This window comes from Trachurus trachurus (assembly GCF_905171665.1).
Source record: "Trachurus trachurus genome assembly, chromosome: 17".
Classification (NCBI taxonomy): Eukaryota; Metazoa; Chordata; class Actinopteri; order Carangiformes; family Carangidae; genus Trachurus; species Trachurus trachurus.
The window spans coordinates 3,901,488-3,920,892 of record NC_139900.1 but is presented as its reverse complement, the minus strand read 5'-3'; the positions used below and the strand labels follow the sequence as shown (position 1 = coordinate 3,920,892).

The 19,405-nt window shown below is 41.5% G+C and overlaps 1 protein-coding gene across 2 annotated transcripts in view; it reads right to left on the bottom strand.

Moving 5' to 3' along the window:
• The window catches only part of cavin4a (caveolae associated protein 4a), a 225,517-nt gene that overhangs the window by 193,661 nt on the left and 12,451 nt on the right, over positions 1-19,405 (bottom strand). Inside the window, exon 2 of one of the 2 annotated variants that reach the window (XR_014596127.1) lies at positions 16,985-17,732. Coding sequence is in view for 1 of the 2 variants with exons in the window: in XM_083992036.1 (XP_083848162.1) it covers positions 17,154-17,732 (579 nt within the window). In the remaining variant the exon portion in view is untranslated. Of the gene's footprint in view, positions 1-16,627; positions 17,733-19,405 lie in introns of those variants that run through there. The other variant, XM_083992036.1, reaches the window with a different exon arrangement.

The window sequence follows — 19,405 nt, the reverse complement described above, 5'->3', positions numbered from 1 at the left end:
CTTCCTCCTCCTCTTCTGCTGCTGCTTCCGGTTCTACTGAGCGCGTCACCGCCACCTGCTGGTGCGGAGGGTGAACGTCTGCTGTAAATAATAAAATAGGCTAAAATTAATTAAATTAAAATAAATTAAATTAAATACAACAAATTAAATTAAATTAAATACAACAAAATAAATTAAATTAAATACAATTCGTGGAATTCAAATATATTTAATACAAGTAAAATATTGAATACAAGTAATCTTACTTAAAAGCTTATGTTAGACCTTGCTGCTCTTATTCACTTACACATGTTTTAACGGGTTGTGCAATGTTGTTGTTATTGTGTATTTTTGTGGATGATGCGTGTGTGGTCTTGTGTTGTCATCTGCTGCCGGTAACATTGTAATTTCCTGCAAAGGATTAATAAAGTATCTTTAACTATCTTATAATAGTTATAAAATATAGTCAGTCAGTCCCAGGTCCTACACCTATATAAGTTTGAACATTTAAATTAAATTAAATTAAATTGAACATTTGAAATTACATACACATATACACATATACAGTCAGTCCCAGGTCCTGCACTCTGACGTCATGCTACTGTGGTGCAATAAATTCCTGTGCATATGTATACTATGTATATTTTCAAATTTGACTTATTTGACTGAGAGAATTTGTTTATTAATTATTTAAGTGTATAAGTATACATTTGAACATTCAAATTAAATTAAATTGAAAAATTAATAAACAAATTCTCTCAGTCAAATAAGTCAAATTTGAATATAATGAATTACAAAACCATTAATAGTTATTATAATGGGGTATCGTTTAGCTCACTGGGTTGAGCAGGTGCCCCATTTACAGAGGTCACAGTCCTCGCCGCAGCTATAGACTGTATATAAAAGATAAAAAAGCAGCCAGCCCTGGTTTGAATCCCCCTGTATGCCCTTTGCTGCATATAATTCCCCTTCTCTCTGCCTCCCCATTACCTGTCCATCTCTATTGTCCTGTCAATTAAAGGCAAAAGACCCAAAAATTATAATTGTGAGTAAAACTAATCAGATAGATATAAATATACGACTATGAATATACAATGACATGACACCACACTGCTGTATAATGTGATGGAGTATTTTTTAAATAGTGATGTTGCTGCTTGTCGTTAATTAAAGGGCCTCGGTGTTTCTCTGACACGTTGTTACAGTGGTTTGGTTTCAGACGTCGTCGGGGGGTGTGGAGCTTTGTGTTTTACTGATAACTCAGAGGTGACTGCAATGATAAACGCTCATATGTCTTTGTCACTCTCTCATCTCCCCCATACATCATGTTGTAGATATTCACCCTCAACCTCAGCCAGTGGAGCGTGACACACACACTTCCTACCTGCAAACACACACATAGGCCTATACACTGTGTGTGTGTGTGTGTGTGTGTGAGTGAATAATTCATATCTCCACCCTCCCCCTGTGGTGAAGCGAGAGAGAGGGTGTGTGTGTGTGTGTTTGTTTCATCTGCATGCAGCTCCCTGCCCGCCGATCCCCCGGTGAGTGTGATTGATTGACAGGCCGGCGGCCGACCGCCTGCTGCATCGCTGATGACGCTCAGCGAGACGCTTCAACGACCGGGTCGACTCACCAGCATGCAGCTGAGACATGTAACCACACACACACACACACACACACACACACACACACACACACACACACACACACACACACACACACACACACACACAGCATGCGGGGTGGGGTTTGACACAGAAACAGACATTTTGTAAAAGATGATAAGTCAGAGATGAGATGATGGATCTCTGCAGCAGGAAGCTCAGGTAGGGTTAGCCTAGCTTAGCATAAAGACTGGAAGAATGTAGCCTACTAGCCAACTACTTCCGGGTAGAAAACCATTTTTCATGTCACTATATCGCCGTTTAGACTAATCTGGTGTTTGTAAAGTCTATAAAACCAATGATTGGACAAACATGACTATTTATGTGTGCACATTTTTGTAATTAGTCATGGTTATCATAGATTAGCTGGGCTAACGGTTAGCTACCTGTTTAACTTTAATAACTCAGTGACTCAATAAACGCTCCATGAAAAAATATTTTCTCCAGCGGATATCTGAGTTCCAACATGACTGAGCTAACTGGAGTAGTTTCATGTCGTGTCCCACAACGGGAGGGTTTTAACAGCTGACGTCCTGATGTTAGCTTAGCTACCACCGTTAGCTTAGCTACCGTTAGCTGTCCCTGTCAGCTGAGCCACTGATGTTTTCTAGACACCGTGATTCCCCTAAACTGAATAAATACAACACATAGCACAAAACACACACACAGAAATAGTAATGTTTCTTCAATCATTTCAGATGATAAAGCCGGTTTTGGTGGAATTGTACGTTTACGCTTCCATGGTTTTTTGCCGTTGTAAATGCATGGATCTATTAACGCTGGCTTTTAACACGGATGTCAATTTGTGTGATATCCATTGTTAAAAGCTGGTGTGATGATCCATGCGTTTTACAGATTTTCATTTTTTTTTTAAATCCATGCATGTAACGCAACTACCGAAACCATGGAAACGTAAACATAAAATTCCACCGGAAGAGCGAAACCGCGGCTTACGTTTTTGACGTTCGAAAAAAGGTGGATAAGCTGAGTTTGTTTGGTTTATTAGAACGTCAGTATCACAGGATTCACATGGTATTGATCACATGGACTGTACGTTAGCTTAGCATTAGCCTTTAGCCTGGTAGCTACCTCACTCTATTGTGTCCTCCAGAAACACTTCCTGTTGTGTTGGGAGCTTTTGTCACATTGATGAAGTTGTTTTGTGATATTGTAGTAGCTCGTTTTTGTCTTTTTTTGTGTGTGTTTTCTTTAGTTGAACCTTCAGGGCCACTGTAGCTTGTGTTTATTATTAAAGGGATAGTTCACCCAAAATTCACTCATTATCTACTCACCCTCATGTGGACTAAGGGCTGGGAGAAGTTTCAGAGTCCTCCGTGGCTTCTCTGAGTTACAGGGGGTCTCGGCGTAGCAGTGCATGTCCATATAACGGTTGCAAATGGATACCAACTGTCTTCGTAACAAAAAGACACACCAAAAAACATCCAGATACCTCCATGCTGCTCGTATGTAATGTCCGTCTTGTATTGAAGCCCCGAAATGAGAAATTGTCCCGAAATTTTTTTAATAAGTCTATATTTCAGGCTTGTTTGTAGCGGAAGCTTCTCTTCCCAGTTTGTCCAAATTTGACGAACCGGGAAGAGGAGCTTCGAGAAGCTTCCGCTACAATCAAGCTTGAAATATAGACTTATTTAATTTTTTTCGGGACAATTTAGCATTTTGGGGCTTCAATACAAGACGGACATTACATACGAGCAGCATGGAGGTATTTGGATGTTTTTTGGTGTGTCTTTTTGTTACGAAGTCAGTTGGTATCCATTTGCAACCGTTATATGGACATGCACTGCTACGCCGAGACCCCCTGTAACTCAGAGAAGCTACGGAGGACTCTGAAACTTCTCCCAGCCCTTAGTCCACATGAGGGGGAGTAGATAGAGTGAAATTTGAATTTTGGGTAAACTATCCCTTTAAGCTGTAGCCTCTCCATAGGCAGCGGCCATCTTGGCTCATGTCCTGCTGTATCTCTACAGCAGCTGCCTGGGCGTTGGATGGACAGGTAATTGGGAGGAGGCAGGAAGCTCCTCGGCCCACTGGGTGTCATTCAAAGGCTATTTATCCTTCCGTGCACCGGAAATAACTTATGTCTGAGAGTCATTATTTCTCTGGATGTTTCCTAACAGGGGCGACAGACAGGTGACGGCGGGTATCAGCACTAAATGACTATGTAGGGAGCTGTTGGGTTAGATCTGTCTGAGGTCACATGGTACAGCAGCTTCCTGTTCTGTGTTACAGTTTACCTCCAGCTTTTTATGCACCGTCCTATAAAAGCCCATTGTCTCAGTTGTTCCTGAACGCCTCTTCAGTCAGTTTCATTCTGTTTTCTGTCTGGTTCAGTCTCAGCCTTCAGGCGTCTATATGGGACAGGCTTTTATTTAATCTAGAACAAATCTTCTGCTCAGCAAAGATAAAAATCCGGTGGTGGAGACCAAACATGGAGCTAAAAGAGAAAAACTCTCTCGGAGCCCCCAGAGCAGAGCAGAGCAGAGCAACAAGCCTGCCAGCAGAAACCAAACACGGCGCCAGCTTTGAATGCGGAGTAAAATGTTGGATTCACAGTCACAACTTCCACAATAAAACCAAAGATGACCTGTTCAACATAAACATTGCTCTATCAGCACCGCCGCTGCAGCCTGAACGGGGTCGCTCTGCACACAGCACGGCGCCACCACACCAGCGATCCCGTTGCCACCGCCATGCACCGACCGTCGGGCGTCGTAGACAGCCGGACGACCTCGGGTACAGACAACTATGCCAATTTTCTATTGATTTTTATATTAATTGCGATTTTTTTCTGGCGATTTTTTTTTCGATTAAAAAAAATATATATTTTAATTCTTTTTTTTTTTGGGGGGGGGACGACCAATCTTTATTGTACGATCATGTATTCTGTGCCATTACACTCGACAAAGTCAAACCGGCCTGTTGTGTTCAGACAAACTGATGTGATGTGTGTATTGTTTTTTGTAAATATGACTTATGATGTATTGTCAAGTGTTTGGTTCAACCTGCTCTTGTTTAAGGACAGAAAATCACAATAATTGAAATATAAAATCGCAATACTTGGTAAAATCGAATCGCAATACTTGTTTAACCCCTTTTCGCTCCTATAAATTCTGTAATATTCACCTATCCAAGGCGTACCCAAAGTAAATTGAATGCTGTTCTTGAACTGTTTGGAGAATATGGATGGGCTTGGTCTCTTTTGAAAGGTATCACTCTGAAGTTTTTCCCCAAACTGAAATAATCACTATAAGTGCTATTATCATTGAGTAATCTAAGTGGGAACACACTGAATTAGAATGTTTTTATTCTCGCCTGAATTTTTTCCTGTTGTCCTTCAAATTGACCTAATCTGTTCCCTTCCTCCATTCTTCCTTTTTTCCCTCCTTTCTCCCTTCCATCTTTCCACAATCCTTTTCCCCTTCCTTCCTTTCCTTCGTCCTTACTTCCTTTCTTCCGTCCTTACTTCTTCTTTCGTCCTCTTTTGATCCAATTGACCTGATCTGTTCCCTCCCTTCATCTTTCTTTCCTTCCTTTTCCCCTCCCTTCCTTCCTCCCTTCCTTCCTTCTTTCCCTACTTCCTTCCTTCTTCTTCCTTCCTTGAACGAATCTGTTCCCTCCCTCCATCTTTCTTTCCTTTCCTTTTCCCTTCCCTCTTTCCACAATCCTTTTTCCCTCCCTCCCTTCCTTCCTTCCTTCCTTCCCTTCGCCCTTACTTCTTCCTTCCTTTTTGACCCAATTGACCCAATCTGTTCCCTCCCTCCCTCCCTCCCTCCATCTATCTTTCCTTCCTTTTACCCTTCCTTCTTTCCTCCCATCTTTCCCTTTCTCCTACCTTCTTTCCCTTCATCCTTCCGTCCTTCCTTGACCCAGGAGGCCAATTTTTCATATCGTTTCATATCGTATAATCAACATGGTTGGTCATCAAAGGGCCGGTCACTGTGGTAACGGTCCAGATGTGCGATGAGCTCACAGCTGCATTGATACTGTAATATTCCACTTCCTGTCTGTACATTTTATTGTGCTTTTATGGCGATATGGATCCCTTTAGGTCTGAAATAAAGAAATGAATGAATGAATGAATGAATGTTCTCTAACAGACGGTGTTAGAGCTGGAAAAAAAGAAAAGAAAAAAAGAAAAATCGCTGGTGTTTGTCACTTTGGAGAGAAAAACAGAGTCTGATGAGTCATTATCGACCCCCCCCCCCCCCACTGAACAGCTCCATTCACTAGACTCCACATTCACACACTTTATAAGTCTAGAGAGGCAATTATGTTGATTGAGGAAAATCTGACAGCACACACACACACACACACACACACACACACACACACACACACACACACACACACGCGTCCTCTTTGTTTCCGGATTGAGTTTGTATGGAAGCCAAGAGCTGCCAGCGCCGTCGTCGGAGCCGTTTATCTCTCCGTCCTGTGAAAGCCTGTTGTTGCTGTTGTTGTTGTTGTTGTTTTTTTGTCATTTTAATGATATTAAAATAATGAATAAAAGAAGGATCATGTTCCTGGAAAACACCAAGAAGAATGAAGGATTTTATAAATATTAAACGGCTTTAAATTTTAAATCCGGTTGCTTCTGTGACCATTTTCCTGCGATTGACAGTTTCATCCTTTAATTTAATGACACGGTGACAGTAAATGGGTTTATATTTATACACTAGGTTGCACTGCAATATAATAATACTATAAATACAAAACTATTATTTTGCAACTGACAATGAAATGATCTCATTCATGTAAAAATAATAGAGCAGCGCTGCATATGGTACTGAACACGACATAAAATATAATATAATATAATATAATGCCAGCAAGATCTCAAAGGAGGTTAAATCAAAAGCAACTGGACTAAGTTATTTGTCTGGGAAGACGTTTCACCTCTCATCCAAGAGGCTTCATTCATTCAAATAACTAAGTCCAGTTGCTTTCGATTTAACCTCCTTTCAGATACTATGACCTGGACAAATGAGAATATGCACAGGCTTAATACCATGCAAGAGTTCTGTTCTGATCTGCCGCACTAGAGAGAAACCAAAAGAAATGGCTTTTCCTGTTTTTAAACTGTCAAACAATAATATTGCTCCTTGTAAAAAGGTCAAATACCTCGGCCATTTCCTTACAGAGGACATTTGAGAGCAACAGGAGGAAAAGGCTCGCACACTGATCAAAAATGGCAATGTCCACCAGAGATTAACGGATGCAACAAAGATTTAATGGTCCATCAAACAACAAAAAAGTGCAACCATGGTGATAAAATAAAATAAAGAAACAAAAATAAGTGAGATAAAAACGTTTCGGCCTACACAGCCATCTTCAGTCTGTCTTAGGGGGCAAATCACACACCTGTGCTCTATTTGTAGATTGAGACAGAGTCAAACAGTGGGTTGATCCATACATGTTCCAGGGCCACATCTTGTACCACAGGGTGAAACCTGAGACTATTAAAATAATTAAAGTATAATACACTCTGATTTAAGTTACTTTTCCTCCTGTTGCTCTCAAATGTTTGTTGGCCTACGCACCTTAAAAGAGGATTTTTTGGACAGTGAGCAAGAGCACAAACACCTTTTCTCCTTTTTTTTCTTCCAGAGGACATGACAGATGATGATGATATTAGAAGGCAGTGCTGCAAAATGTATAATACTCTCGCTCGCAGGTTTCATTCTGTACAGATGACGTTAAAACATCTCTGTTCAAAGCTCTGTACTGTACACCTCTGTACACAGCTTACCTGTGGGTTAACTACAAGAAAGCAAGCATAAAAAAACTACAGGTTGCGTATAACGATGCATTAAGAATCATACTTAAAAGACCTCGATGGCTGAGTAAATGCACGTGTCAACACCTTTAACGTGATCCACATCAACTGTAGTTCCACCAGGTATCAATCTCTGGTACAGTTGTCTCTTTTTTTTAAACTTTATAGTCATTTCTATTTTTCATATCAACAATGTAAATCCCTATTTCTATGTTTTAGCTTTATTCTCTTTTATTGTCTGTGTTGTGTATCTGTGGTTGTGTTTATCTTGCTATGGACTCTGAATCTGAAATAAAGATATCCAGCTCTGGAAAAAAATAAGAGACCACTCCCAAAATGATCAGTTTCTCTGGTTTTACTATTTATAGGTATGTGTTTGAGTAAAATTAAATAAAACATTTTTTTTGTTTTATTCTATCAACTACCGACAACATTTCTCCCAAAATTGAAATAAAAATATTGTCATTTAGAGCTTTTTATTGGCTGAAAATGACTAAACTAGTCTAAATAACAGAAATATCAAGTCTTTTCAGACCTTGAATAATAATAATGCAAAGAAAACATGTTCATATTTATTCCTAAACAACACAGCAAGAATATTTTAACTCAGGAAGAGTTTATAAATCAGTTTTTGTGGGATAATGTCAGTGTTTAATCCCAGCAGTGGTTTTTATTTCTAATCTTCCTCTAAAACCAGATGTGGTTCAGGAGGTGACCTCATCAGTGTCTCATTAAGTAGAATGAGTTAAAAAAGAAAAGAAAAGAACGACTGTCATACATGTAGAGATGCTTTTAAGAAACATTTGTGAAAGTGGTCTATTATTTTTTTATCCAGAGCTGTATATATTATAGTGCACCACCAATCACTGTACAACACCAATTATAATCTCTATGTTATCATTGTTTTGTCTTGAGGTGATCATTCTTCTCTTTCTTCTGCTTCATCAAATGAATCCAGTTGCTTTAAATGAAGCTGAGTTGCATAAAGAAGAAGATTTAACTTCAGTCTGAAGTGATGAAGCCATAAAACTCTTCAAATCATCTGGATAAAATAAACAACAACTTGTGTCCAACTGTAAAAACTAAACTAGAATGTGATGAAACTCTGATGAATGATTCATGAAGCGTTTCCACCTGCAGAGCTGTGAATGCTGCGTTCACTGTCCGTCTGTAAACAATTCATTCATCTGTTCATTTATTTCCTCCTCGTCTGCTGTCGCTGGAGCTGAGATTAAAGTTGTTAAACTCTGTTGTCCGACCGCGTCACGTCTTCTTCCTCCGTCGGCTGCTTCTTGTAGCTGCCACCGACGACAAAGAGAAACATGAAGCGACAGCGACAGCCGGAGAAAACATCTTCAAGACGATGTTTCTGGGATTTAATCTGCTGAGTTTGACTTTTAGATGCCGAGCGCTGGTTGAATGTGGATGTGAACTGAACTCCAGCGTGTGAAGGAGCTGATGCAGGGCAGGGCCGTTGCTAGGAATTCTGGGCCCCCTTAAAGAATACTAAAGTGCCCCCCCCCCCAACTTCTCCTTTTTTTTTCTTAGACTACGTATGTATTATCGTTTTTTTATTGAGCCTTCTTTGTTTTGATGCTAATGCAGCATTACACTGCAAAAACTCAAGTATCTTAGCAAGAATATTTGTCTTATTTCTAGTCAAAATGTCATTTCTAGTCAAAACAAATCTCATTCTACTTAAAATAAGACTCATCATATTAAAAGTAGCTTGTTTTTAGACACTTTTTACTTCTTTCAAGCATATTTTCACTTGGAATAAGTAGAAAAAATCTGATAGTGGAGCAAGTTTTTCTTCCTTATTACAAGCACAAAAAACGTACTTTCACTGGCAGATTTTTCTATTTATAGTGAATTTAAGTGAAAATGATCTAAAAACAAGTTAATTTTTAGGTTATGAGTCTTATTTTAAGTGGAGAGAGATTAGTTTTGAGTAGAAATGAGACATTTGGACAAGAAATAAGACAAATATTCTTGGAAAGATGTTGAGTTTTTACAGTGTACTATGAGTATTAGTCAGGGTCTTACGCAGAATAAATCAGTCATACAAAGATTAGACTACTGGGGTTTTTTATGGGCCCCACTGGGCGCTGGGCCCCTAGAGTTATCATCACCTTTCTCCCCTATACAACGGCCCTGTGCAGGGGTGCAGATCCGATGTCAGGATTGAGGGGGACACAAAAGTGATTTTTTTTTTGCCCGTATGCAGCTCATAACATGCGACCATAAATCACAACTTGGTAGAGGCTCGCCATGTCATTCATAAAGTACTGCACAGGGAATTATTTATTGTGCTTACCTTTCTTGTTTAATTGTCCTAAACAGCCAACAGCATGTATCACTGGGGGGGAATTTTTTTTTTTGTGGGGGGGGGGTTTGAATATTGTGCAATGTGCATTAGTTAGACTTTTTTACATACAGAGAGTCCAGGTTTTGAAAAGGGTTTAAGTTCACTTTATAATGGAGTATGTTAATTTATAGGCTCCTACAGTATTTGTGTGCAGATAAATGTTAAAAATGCTAAAGACTAAAAATCGAGAGAATCTGCAATATCGTAGAATCGCAATTTAAATCGAATCGCCATCCAAAAAATCGTAGAAGAATCGAATCGGGAGAAAAGCATAACCGTCCCAGCCCTAAGGAAATATATTTGTCAAACATTATGTTATTTTACACCATTTTGATCATTTCTTTTTAGATGTGAATCTAAAATGTGAAGAATGTGAAGTCTGAAAATACATTTGTTCAATTTTGAATAATTTGGGGTATTTTTATTGGGGGGGGACAATTCATGTTTTTCAGAAATTGGGGGGGACGTGACAAACACACTCACTCCTCTTCTCTTCTCTTCTCTTCTCTCTCTCTCTGTCTGAGTCTCAGATCTGCCTCAATGAAGGAGAATTAATTAACTTCATTTTCTTTTCTCCGATTCCTGTGAAAAAAAAACCTTGATGTAGGCCTATACAGTTGCCGTGACAACCTGGTTAACAACGGTAAAAGCACAGGTGGCCGCCGGCGTGCCGATATGTATATTTCTGGAAGGAAAGAGACAGAATGAGGAGGAGGAGGAGGAGGTGTCGTCTTTCCAAGTTTGTCAAGGTTATATAAAAAGGCTGATGGAGCCACTCAGCTCCACTTACAGAGTCACAGCACGGGAATCAAACCTGTGACAGGGGGAACACCGCTGAGGAAAACGCTTCTGGGTGGTTCCTCCTTCAACCTGTCAGTGTGAATGGGAGGAGGCTGCTCTGAGTCAAGTCCGTTGAGATGATTTCCGTCCACACGGAAACGGAGATTCACCTAAAACGATCCTCTTCTTGTTCGTTTTGAAAAAGTTTCCCACAAACATCGGTAGGCCTATCACCGGTTTCCAGAAATATCTGCGTCCAGTGAAAACGACTCTAAATGCTGTAGTACCTACATCCTCCAGGCCTGTGTGTGGCGCTGTAACGCTGCCACACATCAACACACCAACAACAGAGAAGAAGACAGGAAGCTTCCCCGCTGGATTCAAACTCTTAAACATTAGAAGTGGATTAAATGTCGACTGCATGGGAGTTGTGTCAGAGCAAATATGACCACGATGATGATTTAAGGGGACAACGAGGAGTTTCTATTTGGTTATAAAAAAGTCTCATATTAATGTGGATGAATCTACGTTACCACTTGTTAATGGGCCCATTTTCGATAAATATATCGTTTTGTCTTGCGTCGGTCAAATAATTTTACGGTGTGCGCGGAGGCTCATAAATGTAGTGTGAAAACACTTTGCTTTTCCAAAACTCCTCATTGTCCCTTTAACGGGAGAGATTTAGCTGCAGTCTCTGAGGAACCAACGATAGGTCCACTGTTGTTGTTTCACCTCCCGAAAACACCGTTTGCATCTGGATGAAACGCCGAAAAGATAAAAAAAAAACAACATATGCAGATTCACTGAACCCCTATCTGTGTGGACGGGCTCTCAGGACTGGGTGGAGGGGGTCCACTCCTGACCCAAATCCTATCTAACACTTAACCCTCTATACATTACATCCTATAGAATAAACAAAATGAAGCTGAGATGAGGAGGGGAAGCAAAACTAACAGGTTCAGCCAAAAACTAATGAAAAACGCAAACATATGAAGAGGGAAGAACAGGAAGAAGTTGGAGCAACAGAAGTATGGCTGATGTCAAAACCAGGCAGACTCCTGTGTCTTTCTGATACTTCTATCAGTCCACTTTCATGTAGGCCTACAGTAGGCTACACTATATAGCCTTCTATAGGATTTGCTTCGGTAGTGCACACATTTCAACAGGGTAGTTTTGTCTCAAATCAAATACGGTCGTTGTAAACGTTCCCGAAATGAAGATCACAATATTTGCCCGTTGAATTGACTATCACCAGCTGATGAACTGTAGCTGCATTTAGCTAGTTTGCTATGGCGTACAGTATGTTTGTTGTTTATGCCTGTTAACCATAGACTGTAAAAAGAATGGACGTAGCATCCATGACGTCACCCATTGGTTTTGGGGAGTCGTTTTTGTGACTCCAATATGGTGGCCTGAACAGCACCGACCGCAGACCTGTCACTCAACGTTTCCGCGCCCTAATTGGCCAGAGTTTTAACCTAATAACAGTAAAACAGAGTTAAAACGGAGTTTAAAAAAAAATTCACCCCCCTCAGAGTGTGTGCGGGGGTAGAAACTATCGATTGAGACCAAAAAACGTTCTGACACCAGGCTTTTAACATGTTTATTGAGGATGTAAAGTCGGCGATTTAAACATGGGGGTCTATGGAGAATGCTGCTTTCTGACACCAGCCCCCAGAGGAAGAAGAGGGGATTGCAGTTTGTTGAACGCGGAAGTGAGCTTCACTTCTCAGACCCACAACTGCCCCCTTGCTGTTAACTTGTCTACACAGTAGGAGATTTTAGCATCAGGTCAGAGGCTAAACAAGTTGTAAACATTCGCAAAATGCTAACAGCTAGCGTTAGCTCGGTGGGTAGCCTAATGTTAGGTTGGTGATAGTCAGATAGGCTACCACACACCGTATCGGCAGTAATTCAGTTCAGACCGTTAGATTAACCCAATAATCCTTCGATCCGACACATTTGTACGATACGGCGTATTCTGTTACCATGGTTACAGACCGCGGTAGCCCCTCCGTTTCCGCTACGTAGCCAAGACGGCGATTATTGAGGGTGAGAAATGTCCAACGTTTCAGACTGAACCGTTATGAGTGAGTTGCTATATCTCGACACTAACAGCTCTGCATTTTGCCGTACTTGTCAATGTGAACGCACTTACACACTCCAAGTGTATAAATCAAGACACAGCAACACTAACAAAGATGAGCTGGTGTGAGGAAGGCTGAAACGTAGCACCGGTAGCCGTAGCGCCGTTTTAAACAGAGGTGAGTGAGCCTCGTTATTAGAGTGGTTAGTCCACAGATCTGGTTTATATTCTCAATCCTGACCCCTTTTATTTTATTTAGTGTGCACATCCTCTCCTCTTCCTCTCCCTAACAGGGCGGATGATGCAGTCAGTTGGTTTCACTGGGCTCTTCGAGGGCCCCGACGGCCCCGCTGTTTGTTTTAGAGCCAATAAATCCGGAGTTGACAAAGTGCCGCTGCGACCTCCAGCCGCACAGACACCGAACACGAGTCCGACTGTAAATTCCCTCCAGAGTGATTGGCATTTCATTTAGAGGCCGAGCGCCGGGGAGCGAGGAGCCGCCGGCGCTGCTGCTGCTGCTGCTGCTGCTGCTGCTGACTCAGTTGAGCGATCGTGTTTTGCTCAAGTTAGTGATTTAATCTGAGCGGCGGAGAGAGAGAGAGATGAGATGAGAGGGAGATAGAGACAGAGGAGAGGAGAGGAGAGGAGAGGAGAGGAGAGGAGAGGAGAGGAGAGGAGAGGAGAGGAGAGAGATCTGCTGCTGCTGCTGCTGCTGCTCTTATACCATCACACCTCTGTGAGTCCGTTATCAAAGAGCCTGATGGAAAATACATCACTTATCATTTATTATCATAATAATAATAATCATAATCCTGCGTGTGCTGATAAAATGTCGGCGGTGACTGAAGAATATTAAACTATCAAGTTGATAAAATCTCTATTGAAAACAGATTTTACTAGAGAAAAGAGCCGAGACGTCACAAATATAAAAGATATTCACAATAACTTACAGATGTAGATATCTACTTATTATGACTGTTGATTTGTGTTTTTACAAAGTGAAAATTTTCCAAACTCAGAAGAAGTCAGGTGGCAGGTAACATTTCCAGTTCAGCGCATAAAGGGATAGTTCAACATTTTGGCAAATTGGCCCATTGCCATAATCCCTATAGTCATAGCAGTAGGTTCGTTACCTTTAATTGTCGGTGCAAGCTGTTTTTAGAACGGCGGAGCAGAGCCGTGAGCTGCTCAGAGCTACGCTACGGAGGCTCATTATGGGATATCTTGGTTTCCCTCATCAAACTCATCAAATACACAATCCAACAACTCCACAACGCTCTGGTGGACAAGTTGTGACCTGCACATTCACCACACTATGAGATAATAACACAACGTTACCACACAGAGTTGTTTTAGAGGGAAATACATGCAAAACCACTGATGCTGCGTTGCCTTCAGGGACAGTTTTTCATCAACAGTCTCTGTATTTCCCTCTAAAACAACTCTGTCTGGTAACGTTGTGTTATTATCTCATAGCGTGGTGAATGTGCAGCTCACAACTTGTCCACCAGAGCGTTGTGGAGTTGTTGGATTGTGTATTTGATGAGTTTGATGAAGGAACCCAAGAAATCCCATAATGAGCCTCCGTAGCGTAGCTCTGAGCAGCTCACAGCTCTGCTCCGTCGTTCTAAAAATAGCTTGCACCAACAATTAAAGGTAACGAACCTACTGCTATGACTATAGGGATTATGGCAATGGGACAATTTGCCAAAATGTTGAACTATCCCTTCAATACACAATTAAAGTTATGTAAATATAATAATAAAGACATAAAATATAATACAAATATAATGTTTCTTGAGACTTTGTTGAGGTTTCACCATAACTTTATTTATACAAAACAAGAACAACAGAAAGAAAACAACAGGGTTAATATTGTGCTGCTGCTCGTTCAGAAAAACAACACACAGGTTTTCAGTCGGTGAAAACAAAAACAACTTGGAACCTGAGCTGTGGAAAAAAAAATGAAATGAAACGTGAGTAAGAAATGAAACCTTGATCAAAATGTTTCAAACCAAAAAAAAACTAGAAACCTAAGAACAAACCCACTCAGCAGCAGCAGCAGCAGCGTAAATACAGTAACAAGCTACACAGGAAGTAAACCTTTCAAAATAAGATGTGACAATGAACTAATGTGTAACAGCTGAAGCTGCTGATAATAAATAAAACTTTGAATAAAAAGCAGCAAAACTGAAAAAAAAACAAAAAAAACATGAATCTGCTGAGAAGCTTCAAAGCTCAGTCCACCTTAAATCACAACACACACACACACGCGCACACACACACAGACACACACCACTGGTCAAAGTTGTGTTAGTTTGTGGTTCATGCAGGTTTTCTGGTCGTTGACTGACGAGCTGCACCATGGTTCATTCAAACGGATCAAACTTTATTTAAAATTCTTGTTCTTGAACAGCATAGCCTATGTGGCGTTCAAGGTCTGTCGGGAATTTAAAGAAGTTATTTTATCGTTCTAAACACAAAATTATCCTTTTTTTATTCATCTTGTCTTAAACTTATATTTGATTTTATTTCACCATTGTTTACATCACAGAAAGTTTTTTGTTGTTCTGTAAAAAATTTTAAAATGAGTGAACGGAAAATGTTAATTTAAGAAGGGTAGGCAAAATAAGCTGATGCTTCAGCCTACACCTTTTCGGTCAAAGTGAATTGTATTGCTTGTTGTGTTTTTGTTCTTATTTGTTTTGTTTCGTTTTGTATTTATAGGCCTACCTTTATATTTGTCTATTGTATTTGTTTTTATAAGACCGAAATAAACACACTAAACTAAAACTAAACCTTCAGTTTCTTCATGTTTGGTGCAAACGTTGATCAGACTTTGGTGCTTTAATCACTGCATCAAACCATGAGCAGCGTCTTCAGTGATGATTTATCCCACGTGTACTTGAACTCATCATCTGAGCCAGGTGCAGCTCTGACGTCGACCTCGGCCTTCTACTCTACTCTACTCTACTCTGCTCTTCTTTACTCTACTCTTCTCTACTGCTGCAGAAACCAGTCTGACCGCGGCTCCAGGCTTCAGAGACCAGCTGATGCCTTCAGGGACCAACCCCACCCTCCGGATATTATATGTACATCCAGATAAAAGATCAAGACGTTCAACATTCATCGTCTCTTCCTTCTTCTTCCTTCTTGTGCAAATCAACCTTGTGAACCATCTCTTCAAATTTGGACGAATCACAAATTAGACTCGACTCTTCTTCTTCTTAGTGCAGCACAGATAAATATTCTTACATTCATGGCTGAGTTTGAACCGTGTAATGTAAAAACTGTCAACAGGGAACACTGAAAGGGATATGCCAACATTTTTTTTTTCGTGTCTTGCCTCACTCCCGAGTCCATGACCAGCAGATAGACACCATCCTTTCCACTGTGCAGTAACAAGGGAGATAGAGCCGTATCGCCTGTAATTAGCTTAGCTCAAACACTGGAAGTGTATGGGTAGTGTTAGCCTGCCTCCTACCTAAAGTCGCTAATTAGCTTAGCTCAAACACTGGAAGTGTATGGGTAGTGTTAGCCTGCCTCCACCTAAAGTCGCTAATTAGCTTAGCTAAAACGCTGGAAGTGTATAGGTAGTGTTAGCCTAGCCGCTGATTTCATTTTAGCTCTAAACTCTGTAAATATATCACTTTATCGACATTTCAAACATGTTTAGGCGAGAAAGTAGCCGTTTAGATCAGCAGCGTGTCGTTAATTTGTCTAAATACCAGCTGTTTACAATTTTGTTCAGACGAATTCGGCACTACTCAAGCTAGCCGTTGTGACAAATGCACTTCCGGTTACTTTCACAAAATAAAACACCCGTTGCCCTTTACATAGAGAAAACCGTGACGATAGAATTTGTGCTTTTACTTTGAAACAGGAAGCTAACCTACCCTCGATGAAGCTAGCTTGAACCAAAATAAAGCGTCTTTGCTTGAACCCTCCGTTTTGACCGATCTCGTCCCGTTAGCGGCATTTGACCGCTCAAGATGCCTTACCGGAGAGTTTTGTCAGCTCTGAGACAAAGATCGGCCCGCCGGTTTCCGTTTAGAGTTGCTGAAGAGTTTCTCTGATGACTTTAGGCGGAGGCAGGCTAACACTACCCATACACTTCCAGTGTTTGAGCTAAGCTAATTACGGGCGATACGGCTCTATCTCCCTTGTTACTGCACGCACAGTCGAAAGGATGGTGTCTATCTGCTGGTCATGGACTCGGGAGTGAGGCAAGACACGAAAAAAAAAAGTTGGCGTATCCCTTTAATATGCAGGTTTAATGAATATTGTAATAAATCCATCTCAACAACTTGTTCTGTTTTATCACATTCAAACTGATTCAAAGTCCGTCTTTGTCTTTGTCGTCGGCCAATCACAGACCTTCCTCTTTTCAAATTCAAATTGCACGAGTGTCCAGCCTCCTCCAATCACGTCCGATGATCTACTTCCTGTAAATCCTCCTCATCCTCATCCTCATCCTTATCCTATCCGGGTGGCGCTGGACTCCTCCACAGGCCCCTCCCTCTTGGTTTCCGGGCCGACCTCGGTGTACGCGACCCCGGCGGCGGGCTGCGGCGGCACCGGCGACTCCTTGGCGTCGGCGTCGGTTTCTCCTTCAGCTCCCTCTTGGCCCTCGGCGACGGCGCGCTCCTTCTTCAGCTTGATGCGGAAGGCCTCTTTGCTCGGGGCCTTCTTGGCGATGTTCTCCTTCAGCCGCTCGCCGGACTGCTTCAGCCGCTCGCCGGCCTGGTGCATCTTCTCGCGCCGCTCGGCCGGCATCACCTTCTCGCCCAGGTGGTGGAACTTGGTGCCCAGGTTGTCCTTTCTCTTGCTCATGTTCTCCTTGGAGAAGGCGGCCTTCAGGTGCTCCGTGCTCTTCGCCACCGACTTCTTCAGGCGAGCGGCGCGCGAGGAGTCGGTCTCCTCCACGCTCAGGTACTCCTCGTCCGAGGAGAGGTCGGCGGGGAGGTCGTAGGCGTCGGGCTCGAGCTCCAGCCCGTCCAAACCGGTTCCTTTAGGCGACTTGGTGACGGCCACCGACGGGATCTCTGTCTCCCCCTGGAGGAGAGGAGAGAGAAAACAAAGAAGACGTTATAATATCTGAAAAGTTAAAGCAGAAGTAAGCGATCCGATCGTTTTGGCTAACTTGAAAGAAGCAACAAAGACAAAGGTAGATGTTTGTGTGAAAGCTCCTTCAAAATAAAGGTATGTTTGTGTGAAAGCTCCTTCAAAATAAAGGTAGGCCTAGATGTTTGTGTGAAAGCTCCTTCAAAATAAAGGTAGATGTTTGTGTTAAAGCTCCATACAGTATAAAGGTAGATGTTTGTGTTAAAGCTCCATACAGTATAAAGGTAGATGTTTGTATTAAAGCTCCATACAGTATAAAGGTAGATGTTTGTATTAAAGCTCCATACAGTATAAAGGTAGATGTTTGTATTAAAGCTCCATACAGTATAAAGGTAGATGTTTGTATTAAAGCTCCATACAGTATAAAGGTAAATGTCCATGTGTAGTGTGATTATAAAGCAGCTCTAGGTTCTATATTAATACTGTGAAAGTATCAAAGCCTCAGCCCAAAGAGAAAATGCACACAGCCTGTATTCAGAAACTGAGCCTTAAAACCAGCCGTCAGGACTTCCTGTCACTTTGTGATGTCACAACTAAGCCCCGCCCCCTCACCACCTGGACTCACCATCCAACAACTTTGCAGGATTTGGTCTCTCTGAGTGTTTTATTCTGAAATCTGCTGTATTTTCTATTGGATCACTTCTTTCGGCCTCTAAGAGGAAGACACATTAGTCTTAAGGTCGTTAGCCCGGGCGCTAACTCTAATCAGATTCTTCAGATGTAAACAAACGGCTGCTGAGGTGTAAAGACTTGATGTAGATGTGTGTCGTTGGCCGGCGTCGGTGCGTTTGCAGCCATCAGTTTATCGACACGCTCTTGAACAATGATAAAGTCTGAGGTCTCGACGTGAACGATGATTCTTCCCAACTCAGCTCCTGCTAATTACGATTTAACAGATATGACGTGACGGCGGCATGAGAGCAGAGCGCAATTGATCTGATATTGAACCGAACCGTGAGCGATGCCAAAAACATGTCTGAGCCTCCTGTTCAGACACTGACTGAAGAAGCTGCTGCTGCTGCTGCTGTGGTTTCCTGACTTCATCTCACCATCCAACTGTTCAGATTTACACTTTTCATCAATTGAGATTCATAACCTCCAGGGCCGGCCGTAGCCTCCGTGGGGCCCTTAGTAAAACCTTATTTTGGGGCCCCACACACCTTCTATAACGTTATGAATCATCATGTTAGCCTGGCGTAATTTTATGGCTAAGTGATATTGTACTGAGAGTGAGATAGTGAATATCATCAAGGCCTCTGTTTTTTTATTGTTGGGTTTTAAAGGTCCAGTGTGTAATAATTGTCAAGGTTTATTGTTAAAATCTGAATAAACTATCCATGAATATATTTGTATAAGTGCATAATCGCTATAAAATAAAATTCATTTGGTTTTCGTAGCCTCATAATTCTTCGAAATACAAGTTTTTTTGTCCTCGGAGGCCACCGTCACTTTTCACTTTGAGTGCGAAGGAGTGAGTGAGCGCAGCGAACTAGAATCTGAACGCTAGATGTCACGGTTTTACCTCCATTTTACACACTGGACCTTTAAAGAAACGGCAACAACATTTTTAAAGTGCACCAATAACAATAGCTTTAAAGGGATAC